This window comes from Pundamilia nyererei, unplaced genomic scaffold (genome assembly GCF_000239375.1).
Source record: "Pundamilia nyererei isolate P.nyererei 1_Seehausen unplaced genomic scaffold, PunNye1.0 scaffold00062, whole genome shotgun sequence".
In the NCBI taxonomy this organism is placed as follows: domain Eukaryota; kingdom Metazoa; phylum Chordata; class Actinopteri; order Cichliformes; family Cichlidae; genus Pundamilia; species Pundamilia nyererei.
In genome coordinates, this window is record NW_005187463.1 from 1,498,037 (window position 1) to 1,510,333 (window position 12,297).

Below are 12,297 nucleotides of genomic sequence, written 5' to 3' on the forward strand. Positions count from 1 at the left end.
GAGTTATCAACCCCTCAAGTGTTTGAAGTGCTATTTCATCCACAAGAGAGACACAGATGAATACTAAGAGAGGTTTCTCCAAGATGGTGTGGAAGAGCAAAATCTATGAATGTTTGAATGACTTTCAATACAGTAAAGGTAACTGCACCTCTAAACAGCACCGAGGGTAGGGAGAATGATTTATGCAGATGTGAGCAATGGATGAGGTCTGACTGTCACTAACAGGGGGAAGGTAGATCTCAAAGTGGGTCCAGAAACACACTAAGGAATAGATTTAGATTTTTCAAACTATCATTTGAATTAGTGATCTAGTAATAAGAGCAGGATTTTACAAGGACTAGCTTCTGCTCTCTCCCTTTTGAAATTACAGACAGCATGTAGACAAACAGTGATCACTCTTCATTACAGCATACTAAACACCCCCATCAGTACAGGAACAGGAAGAGAAGTAAATGCCTCCTGCTCTGCCAATGCATAAGACTGTAATATAAAACTGTCATTCATCAGAGCATAGTTCAGGATGGATTAATTCCCAGTAACCCACCAGAAAACATTCTGAGAATGCTGACAGACTGAGTTGCACCATATGAACAGAATGAATTACAGAACTTATTGAACCTAGACCATCTCATCTGGACCATTTTTTGTGATGTGGTTTGTGATTGTCATTCCTTCTATTGATATGTGTGTATGTGCAACCCATTTCTTGCATTTCTTTGTACATATTATCTCTCCTTTCTTCACCTGCTGATCTTTTGGGAAATGTGAGACTAACACATTAAAAACTGTTAAAAGGGTTAGAATTGCTAATTAAAATTTTTAATAAAAAAAAATGCTGCTAAATTTTATAATTAATCCATCCAAATAATAGACTGATCTTCAGAGTTAACAGTGATCTCATTTCACTTATCGATCTGTCTTTGACCAGTTTTTCCAGTTATAAAATCTCTTTATTATTTAATTAATTATATTAATTATTAATTAGGACTCATTTCTTTAACCATAAGCAATAAGAGTAAATCAATAAAATAAAATCAGGAAATAATAATATCCTGATTTTATTTTTTTAAACGGAGCAGTGTAAAAAGTTTCTGTATATTTAACAGAAACTTTTTGGCAGCTGGATGCCCGTATAAACCGTATAAACCTATAATAGTATCTTACTTTTGGCGCTCCCCATAATACTGTTCTAATCACAGAAATCAGTTACAGTGTGGAAAACAGAATATGATAACAAAGAGATTCTTTAAATTGCAAGTTACTACAAGGTTAATTCAAGGTTTGGCAGATAAAGAAGAATAGTAGGTACACTACATTATACATTATTATTTACTTATTATACGTCATGACTGTGGGGATTACCTCAGCGACTTTGCTAGCACTCTGATTTTGAACTGGAACCAATCTGTTGTGTAAATTTTTAAAAAATCATTTTGTTAGAAGAGTGCATCGTGGGTAAGTTTAGTGACCTTTCAGTGGCATCCTTAATGCAGTGGGGCTGGGTGGGCGGGGGCAGTAATGGTAATAATGTAATAAGGTTGCAGAAAGGCTGGCTGCCAACCACATATTTCACAACATATTTATGTTAACAGTACAAGGTAACATTATTCTTTGATGTGTACTATTCTTCTGCAACTCGATAAATGACTTACTGGTAAATTATGCCGAAGTTGTTTAACTGTGTGGAATCAATTTATAACACTTAACGCTCTTGTGCATGCAGGCAGACGCCCTAACGGGGCCCGGGGACTCCGTAGATGAATTAGAAAATAGAGGAAATAAAACTATCTTTGCACTTTTCCCACACTGTTTTCTTCCTGATAATCCGTTATATGTTGAGTCTCACAAACACACACTACCTCGTGTGTGGGCTTTATATTAGTGACGTGAAAGTCTTGACTGCTCCTACTTACAGCGAAACGGTCCTGTTGGGTAAGAAGCTGGGCTGTAAGGTGTCCATCAGATCCACGTCGTCGCACACAACTTTGATTCGGACCTGCTGCCTGCTCAACTCCTTGGACCTCTCAGCGGAGCAGTGACAGCTGTCAATGATCAGATCCGGGCAGTTTCTATTGCTCAGGCTCGACTTGCACAGCAGGACTATTACGCACAATAAAGTCAGCGCCCTCATTGTGGACTGAGATAACTTAAAATATAAGAAGAAGAAAGGGAAAAAAAGGAAAGAAACCCGCTATTTTCAAGTGATGTCGTCCCAGCTTCTGTGACAAACAGGGACCATTTCACATTCACTCCCGTTACAATAAAGTTTCCTCCGTTCCTGAGCCGAAGTCCAGATCCCAAACCCCGCTCGTCACCTGCTGCGCTGTAATGAGCTGAATACTTTCGCTGTTTTATTGCTTTTAAACCAGGAATAAAGTTAAACATCGCGGGTTTTAAATGCTGACATTTCTGAACAACAGTCTTACGAGCCGGCTTCTGTCATGTGCTCTGGAGAAAACTTCCAAAAGTGCGTTTTCAAAGTCAAACTTTTCGGCGACACTACCTTTCGCGCTGGCAACAGAAATCAAGAAATATTCCCTTCACGATCCATTTAAAGTGATTCTGTTTAAACCGCTGCATGCCGTGTTGTCATTCTTTGTCATCACGCAGTTTATGCGCCCTTGGACTTGTTGCGCATGTAGTGTCCCGAAAGTCCCTCCCCGTCCAGTCCTTACAGGCGTCGGTGTGGGCTCATAAACGTCTCATTGCTACAAGAGGCCGTTAGATAACGTCTTGAAGACTTTCGGCTTCTCTTTCTTTCGGATTGCGCTTACTGAAAGCAACAGGGGGAAGAAGCCCGTCCTCTCATCTAAATAATAATCAATGAGTGGGATCACAGATGGGCTAAATTAAACTATTTTCTCGTCTTTGCCACCTCAGAGAGTCCCCGGAGGTCCTCTAGACCCATGATTTCTCAAACACAAACATTTACACTGCCTGATGAAAAGTGCTGCTGTTTGTTTTAGTCTCTTCAGTCACTTAGGGACGAAGGAACCGGTTTGTATCCAATTCCCGTGACCTGTACACAAACTGAAAATGAGCCACAGCGCTGGTGAACAGGCGAAACACACATTTTCGGGGGAGAAATGGCTTGAATTGTGATCTTGGGAAACATGATGTTCTACTATTTTACATGCCCCCTAAACGAAAGTAGAATCTTGTTTTTAACTCGGCTTTGATTTGCTGCAGTGAGAGGCTGCTGCAGATGTTGGCATTTTACGAGCAGAGGACAGACTTGTAAACCTGGCGTTCATTTCACTGATGGCAATAAATTAAGAATATGAGCTGGAAGGTTGACACAGTAACGCATTGTTGGCCTCATGAAGATGATTAATGAGTAAATACAGAAAAGACTATTTTAAATGTCTTTATGTTTTAGGATTTAGAGGTACTTAAAAGAGAGTGTGAACTGGGGCATTTCTTTGAAATTAGATTAACTTTGATGAGCTGAATTTTAGTTTGTTTGTTTTTTTATTCCATCCAAGATGTCATCTGATTCCTCTTGAGACAGAAAGCAAACAATGTGGACCAATACCTGTCCTATAATGTGCACTTATTCTTATCAAGCAATAGTGACTTTGAACAGCCCACACGATGTATCCAGTGACATCAATCTCGTCTCTCTCTGGGGCATAATCTGTACAGAGGGCTTGGCCCCAGGGGGACAGAAGCTGAGACAGCTGGCTAGTTAGGTTCCCCGGGGCCAGGGTGAGGTGCTTCCCCTGTGTGTTTGTGTGTCCATGTGCATTGCACCCTGGGCCAAAATCCTCCCTCATTATCCACATTGTCTCCGGCACAGGCCCGAGAGCACAAAGGAGGGTTTGAAGCCGCTCCCACTGACCCTGCAAGCAGCCCGTGTTTCCTATTCTTCCGTTTTGACAGGCAAACATGGACTCCCTTTCTCTCCATAAGAGCAGCTATACTGAGAAAGACACAACCTTCCCTTCTCTGTTTATCCACATATGGAGACCCTTGTGCTCCCATGACACCGCCTCAGAATGTCAGTCACATTTGTTTACACAGATGTATATTTACCTCGTACCTCTAAGTGCAGAGGAGAATCTTACCCACCAGCTGACCTCTGGGGAAGCCAAAGAAAAGTCACTTGATGTAGCTGACATCAACATTTGAAGTGATCCATCTTTAATAGACCCTAAGGAAACCTTTCCTTGGATGCAAGCCATGACTGTTCACTGAGCTACTTGTATGTTCTTAATGGAAAACAGATCCATGTACTCGAGTGTGTTCTATAAAGGTTTTCCTGTCTGGCAGCGGCTATATTTTCACACCAACAGCCTCTTCTGAATGGCACAAACAACTTTAATTGAAACTATGAAATCCCGCTGAACATTATTGTAAAATAGTGCTGCAGTATTAACTCAAAATAAAACCTCATTAGTGCACAATGAAGTGATGGAGTCAATCCTGGTCAAGCAACGCAAACATGTCTGTCTGCAGAGCATGTTCTTGTGTTTTCCCTCGTGCACATTAGTGTTCACAGCTCTCCATTATTACTCTGTGACAGAGATGAATAGACCCTGGCTGCAAGCAATCACAGTCCTCACTAAATATTTACCTGCTGAACTTGAAGAGGCCAGGGTACAGCAGGATAAGAGTTACTCATTATTAGTCCATGACTTTTCGGATAAAGGCTCGAGGTGTTCAAACTTGTTCCGTTAATATGGAATATTGCACTTAAAAAAATTGTTGTTTTAGCTTTAAGCAAATGCGACAGGTGGTTTCTAGTTTCATAATCGTTAATACTGGTGTTATCTGAAGGGTGTGAAAGAGTAATAAAAATGTACCATAATGCCCCATCTGTGTTTTGGCCGGAAGTAAGACAGCGACGGTTGAAATGATCCCTGAATTAAACATACAGGTGAATTTAAAGCGAATGCTCTTTGGGCATGTGAAAAGCAGTCATGTAATATTTATATGACTTAGAAAATAAAATTGTGGGGCCTGCATTAAGGGCAATACCCAGAAAAGTCGTGGAATCATAAGTCTGCACTTGAGTCAAGTCCAACAAACTGTCAAACAAAAGTTATATAAACTATAAGATTCTCATTTACTGACTTGTTTTAATTTCTCAGTCTCACAGACAAAGAAATTTAAAACTACAATAATTGGTATTTGTGAATGCACAGCGGGACGGACTATTGCATCTGACTGAAAAGAGTGGAACAAAGATTTATTCATCAGTTGTACAGCCACACTTGCCTCAATGAAAAACAAAGCCTCAAACTTTCCTGGAAAGAGTTTGGCTCAAAGTCTTAGCCAGGTGACGGACTGGAGACCTGTCCAGGGTGTACCCTGCCTCAAGAGCGGTGACAGGTTCCAGCCCCACTAACAGCCCTAAATTGGATAAGAAAATGAACGTGTACAGATGGACTGATGTCACCAGGACTTAAAAATGAGGCTTAAAAAGCTCTTTTTTGGGGCAGGATTCTTTTTTGCTTTTGTTTATAGGTCAGTCCAGAGTGCCGAGATGATCGACGTTAGTTCAGCCAAAAAAAGGAAAAAGATCAACACAACTCAGCTGTAAACATGGATGAGTGGAACAACACAATTGGGTCTTTGAAGGCATTAGGTGGACAACTGCAATTTGTGCCTTTATGTAGTTCTCTAATCCTAATATCCTATTCCTTAAGAATACTTCCATAAAAATAACAAGACAGAACCTGCGTCCCCACTAATCCTCTGTATTTATTACAAATATGTGTCTTTATGTGTAATGTATTTAATATGGATGTCTTTTGCATGCGTAATCCATTCATTTAAAAGCAAAGTTAGTGCATATTGCTGTCCATTATTACTGATTAGAAACTTGTTCTAAAGAACTGTGGCAGGTTCATTTCCAAATCCCAAGAGGTCATGAGTCTATGACTCAAATATGAGCTGTCCACACATCTATTCAGCATAAACAAGCAATCTTTTTTTCCCTACCATATTCCCATGTGCTTGTGGGAGTCTGAGAAAATGCGAGTGGGCACTAGGCACCTGTGACATGTATTGTTGTGACACAACTAACACCAACATGAGCCCATGGCTTTTAACCAGCTTAAAGCCCAGAGGATTTTAGTCAACAAAAGTCAAGTCGAATCAAGTCATACATGGATTTTTTTAGTGCTTCATCATATGAGTGAGAACAAAGGAGAAGAAAATGCAGCACTTAGAGACAAGAGTGGCACACATCTACGCTGATACGTGGATGCAATTTTATTTTATTTTATTTATATAGTGCACAAAACACAACAACAGTCACCTCAAGGTGCTTTGTATTATAAGGTAAGACCCTACAATAATACAAAGAAAACCCCAACAAACAGACAACCCCCACAAGGAAGAAATTGGCAACAGTGGCAAGAAAAAACTCCCTTTTAACAGGAAGAAACCTCCAGCAGAACCAACCCAGGGGCAGACATCTGCTGTGATGGATCAGAGATGAGGGGAGGGAAACAGGACATAAGGACACAGAGCTGAATTGTAATTCAAAGCAGAGAGCATGAAGTACAAAACAGTAGAAAATCTAATAACATGTTATACACCAAACAATCTGGTTTCCCCTCTTGGTTAAACAAGGTCTTGGGATGAATTTACCAGCAATAAACTGAGACTCACTATAATAAGGTGCCAAGAGGATTTGGGAAACCAGTGCTACTTTTAAACTTGAGAATGGACGACGCTGCGGTGCGAGCTGGCATGTCGGCGCTTCTGCAGCGACTGGGTGGACCCACTGACCACCAACCACCGCGGCACGGCGCAAGGACTTGAGTAAAAGTTTGGAGCGTGTATAATGACCTAAACAGAGATGTCTAGAGTGAATCTTTGGAGGCCCTTTTATGAGAGTGCAGATTTGTTATTGCCTCCGCAGCTTTCTCTCACTCTCCGTCACCCGAGAATACAAGCAGAGCACCACAAACCAGATGCCAGCAATGAGCTTGAGCTCCAGTCGTTTTCACCTCATTTACAAACAGGGCACATGACAGCTTTCGCAATGATATTGTTTTCAAGGGAGGCTGCGGACAATAAGTCGAGTATATTCATTTGTAATCACTCTTTCCCCCGAAGTCTCATAAAAATCTCTGCACATAAACTCCTCTCTTGTTTTCACATCTCAATACGGTCATCATGAAATTTCATCAGCCTGCTCATTTGTCATCATTAGCGCTGATGGAGGTCGCTCTGCTCCCGTCTGTCGATCCACAACAATAAGTCAGAGACAAATAAAAGCTGCACAGGCCTGACGTACTGCCGCTTTTATTTTGTTGCTTTGACAAGCAGCATTGGCGGAGAGACACGGTCCGACTCTGTCTGCGGTGCAGCGCTGAACTCGGCCTTATAAGTATTCTAGCCTCTCTCCATAATCCCAGCTGCGTGAGCGGGGGACCCAATGAGAGGATGAGGTATCCTGGGAACATTTCCTGACAGAAAAAGAGAAAAAAGGGAAGGAAAGGGCAGAGAAATAAAAGAAACACAAGTAATTTTTAACTGCATTTACAGTCTTAAAGCAAGTCATGTAAATAACAAAATATTGAAAACAATCTACCAGCAGGGTGCATAAAATTCACTTGCTCCCTTGAGCTCCTCTCTGTCCCTCCTTAAAAAAAAGACAAGTGATATTTCAAAACATCACGCTGATCCTTTGGTATAAAGATACTCCTTCCTGTGGCTTTTCCAATTGTTTTAAAACATTGGAGAAAAACAGATTTATTTCTATTGACATTTTTCACAGCAGTGCGAAATGAAAACATTTCCCTGCTGCCCTTTACATGTAATCTGACCTATTGGGCAGTACTGTCTATTTTGCAGAGCTGGGAAAGGCCAGGATATGTACATGTGCACACACACATAGAAAGAAAAAAATATATAGGTATGAATAGTGTGATCCAATTATGGGCTTGAGAATTAGATAGAAATACTGGGCCCTCTTGGGGAAATTGGGTGAGGAGGAGGACGTGATCTTCACCAAAATGGATTTGTTGTTAGCATAAGTTGCATAACCTGACTGGGTTTAACACACTCGTTCTCAGGTTGTCCTCTATTTATAGTAGGCCTACAAACAATGAATAGGAACGAGAAAAGCAGTAACACATTGTGAATCAGAGAGAATCTATTTCAGATTTCAATTTCAAACAAGGATGCTTTGTGCGATGGCGTGAATCTAAAAACAGCCCTGAGGGGAGTCTTGCATTTGAACCCTGACCTCAGTGGCTGTAAACTTTGAATAGCAAGGGGCAACAAGCAGTGCTCCCATATCCTGCCCTATCATGCCCCTTTCTGTAACATAATTGCTACTTGTTCTCGGTAGTGAGATAGGTCATCGCAGAGTCAGAGCCGAAGCTCTCCCACGGCAGATATTTCACGCCTGTCGGTGGATGTCTCTTTATCTCGTTTCCTCCTCTTCTATTAAAAAGACACGCTTTGGCTCTGCTGCGGAGACGTCTTCTTCATCGGTGCTGAGAGGGGCTTACAGCTGGGCACTTTGGCACAAGTGTATCGAGGCCCGGCTTCCATCTCCGTTGCAGGACGGCGCGCACTCAGTAAGTGCTTCTATTTTTTAACCAGCCCTAATTCATTGCAAATCCACTCATCCTTGACACGGCCTTCATACGAAAAACATCTCTTTTCTGTTTCCCACCCGCATCAAAGCGGATGGATAGGAGGAAATCAAGACAGCATATGCTGCTAACCAAAAAAAAAAAAAACCCTCCAGTTAAGCCCTCCCTCAACAAGGGGATGGTTTGCCAAGAGGGAGAATAGATGGGCTTTTTAGTGACACATTCTTACTGGCATTTCATGGTCAGGATCTGCCGGCGGCCTCAGCCCATCCTCCCCCTCTCCTCCTCACCTGCGTCCAACTTCTTCAGTGCTTTCACACTTTTTTGTGAACCGCTCAGTTTGCCATCCAAACCGGAACCCTGAGCTCAAAATGCTCTCTAATTGGTCAAAACCTCTTATTTGGCTCTTGTGGCTTAGCCTCCCCACAGAATGTTCCACCAGCTCTCTGCCACAGCAAAGACTTGGGAGGAAGCGGCGGCCCTGTGGGCACGAAGAGGAGGGGCACGGCTGGCATCACCGGGAGAAAAAGAAAAACATACATGGAGCATTCCCAGAAGAACTTAAACAGCAGATAGCCTTGAACAGCTGAGCTCATTAAATCTGAGGGCTCCCACGAGAAAAGGCGAGATATTCTTTGCAGAGAGCGAGCGTACGGGCTCGGTCGAAAAGCAGGAAGCTTTCATACCTCCAGTTTTTTCTCCTTTTTTTGGTGCCTTTGTTTTTTCTCTCGGTGGGTTTGTACACAAACCCCCAACACAAATATCCAAACTGACAGCAACCAAAGTGGATGAGCGTACTCCAGGCTAAATCAGATCACTGCACTCAGCATATGTTGTGTATTTAGAAAGTAACTACAGGTAAAAAACAGACTTGTGCGCAGGTGTGAATTATTCATTTTGACTAGATGAGATGCCAGATGGGTGGGATTTATCAACCTGGGAAAATACAGACAGTGCTAAAGATGTTGCCACCTGCAAAAACTGTACTGTAACTCCACATTTTTAATCTACAGTTGATATCGTCCCATGTCTCAGCTACAGTGCGTACCCTTACAGTGATACATTTATGGCCTGGATAACACAAAGCCAAGATCCTCAAATATTTTTATTGTTCATGTCAATTAATTCCCTTCACTCAGCAAATTGTAGACATGGTTTTGGTTAAATAAATCTTTCAGCATATCCAGACTGCATGGATAAGTTTACTGGTAAAATAACTACATCAGTGTAACACAGGAATACGCAGAAAATTTATTACCTTAATTGCACAACTGTCACGAGCCAATACCCTGCCCTTGTTAAAATATTGACCTTAATGGTGGAGGTCTGACGCAAACATATTTCTTCCTGACTGACTCATATAAACCTTAAGAAAAGAAAAAAAAAACTCTGCACAAGAAAATTAGTCCTCCTCAGAGAACATGACATTTGGCAATAATGAAGGAGTGAATGCAGGAGCTGCTTCAGCAGATGGGTACTGAGGTCTCTGGCAAAACAAACTCTTCAGTTTTTACAGAGCGACAGGTCACGCACCTGGCGGCGTCATTCTTGCTGTACAACGCTGGAGATCTGTAGTGAAACTGTAATTTAGTAACTGTTCATAAAGGTTGTAATGGTTTGATTTCATGCCATTTTTAGACTTGTAATTTACCTACAAAATGACACAAAACCTGTTTCATTTGTAAACCTGCTAGTTAGCAAAATTAATGCTTATATTGTGATCAGTAAACTATATGAATTTAAACATTCTTAAAGGTAATTTCCCATTCAGAATGTGGTTAGTGCTTTAAGTTAGATTTACCAGGAGTTTATCTAGGTTTTTATTTCCCACAATGAATACATTTACCAAGCATCGGAAGTTGTTTGATCCATCCATCCAGCCACCCTGGACAGGTTGCCAATCAGGTGGAAGGCTAAAGGGTTGTTTGGGTTAATGGTAAATGGTAAATGGCCTGTATTTATATAGCGCTTTACTAGTCCCTAAGGACCCCAAAGCGCTTTACATATCCAGTCATCCACCCATTCACACACACATTCACACACTGTAATTTAAGAAACATGCAAGATCAGCAAAATCCAAATTCGTGACTCAGTCACATGCTAGGCCCGGGAGCCGCCACCAGTCGCCTTCGAGGCATTCAATTCAATTCACGTTCAAGTCATTTACTTTATCTACTAAAACGCTGTCAAACCTAAAATGAGGACATAGGCCCAGCTAGTGAATAGGTTTTTGAGGTCATAGAACAAGGGAGCCAACATTATTTTGCAACCTCAGGAGTTGCCCCCTGCTGGCCAGTAGTAAGAATACCAGTAGAAGGCGCTGTGCTATGTCCATCTTTTGCGTGCAGTTTATGGTGTGCAATAACTGTGGTTTGTCAAGATTTGTAACCTTGTTTTATAATGCTCAACACTCCCTTGTTGATATTTTTGAGACACAGTAACTTATTATGACCAATCACACTTCAGTGTTTTGACTTTGTGTATATGCTCCTATGAAGAGAAGATTAACCCAGGTTCGAACCAACACACCCAAAGGGTTTCTCATGTTCACACATTCTGTACTCTCCAGGGAGGTCTTGGAACATGATGTATGCAAGTTGAAGCTCAGCTCTGGAGCCCACAAACCCCCAAGGCCGGCTAACCTCTGCTCCACTGCTCTTCACTCTGCTCTGTCCCAATGTGTGTTTCTTTCACTCTCCGGCTCTCCCTTGATTTCCTGGACTTATTGAGTCATGATTGCACACCGGCACTCAGTGACGGAGGATGTCACTTGGCTGTCAGGCGTTCAGGAGGCTCCAGCTGAATCAACAGTCTTTGCAGTTAAACACACACATATGCGCAGCATCTCAGCCCTTTTTGTATCTATACATAGAAAGGCAATAAAAATATAGCTACAAAAATAGACAAGGAGATATTTACTACCTCTTACAGACATCATGCAATCATAACCTGAGGCAAATAGTATGTCACCGAATAACATCAGATCCTGGCTGAGGGTTCCTTTCTTTCTGGATGCCTTTATTTTCAGCAGATGGGGCCATATATCTGTGACGCATTGCAGGAGTTAAAAATATTAGCTCTATTTCCCGTTCTTTTTTTTCTCCTGCTCATTCCATTCCCTTCCCTCGCACTCCCTCCAGTTCATGACACTGGAAGCTCGCCAAGCAAAATGTTGACGCCAATTCCCCTGCGTCACTCACAAAGCTGGTTCTGCGGGGTCTGAACCCTGGCCGCAAACAGCACTGAGCAACGACTGGCCTCCACGAGCGAACAGGTAGCACACCTTAGAGAATTTGCTAATGCACTTTGACCAAATTTCTCACTTGAGAAATAGCCAGAATTCGGTTTTAGGGGAGAGGAAAGCTTTTTCAGATTATACTTTTGAAAGAACCTCTGCACTGGCTGCCCCTGAGTCTCCAAGGAGACGGAGGCAGACAACAGGATTTATCCTCAAAGGGGCTTGACATGTCTAATGTGCCTGCTGGTCAGTCACTAAAGGGTCAAGCTATTCTCAGAAACTCCAGTGGGAAAAAAATAATTCAACAAGACGCTCAATAAGGGAAAAGTCCTTCTCCTTTCATTCAACAAAATTCACATCAGAAAATTCTCAAGACATTCAAAAATAAACAGACCACTCAATTTTTACAGGCACATTCACAGGATCTAAATACGGACCGAAATAAACTCGTTTCTCTCCATCTGGCTCTCTTTGAGACTAAAGTCTTTATATTCATTT

At 41.9% G+C, this 12,297-nt stretch overlaps 1 protein-coding gene across 1 annotated transcript in view; it reads right to left on the bottom strand.

Annotated features, from left to right (window-relative positions):
* adgra1b (adhesion G protein-coupled receptor A1b) overlaps window positions 1-2,674 on the bottom strand; it is a 182,464-nt gene extending 179,790 nt beyond the window's left edge. Inside the window, exon 1 of the mRNA XM_005735107.2 lies at window positions 1,914-2,674. Within this exon, the coding sequence (XP_005735164.1) occupies window positions 1,914-2,131 (218 nt within the window). The 5' untranslated portion in view covers window positions 2,132-2,674. The remainder of the gene's footprint in view (window positions 1-1,913) is intronic.
* Window positions 2,675-12,297: the final 9,623 nt, after the last annotated feature.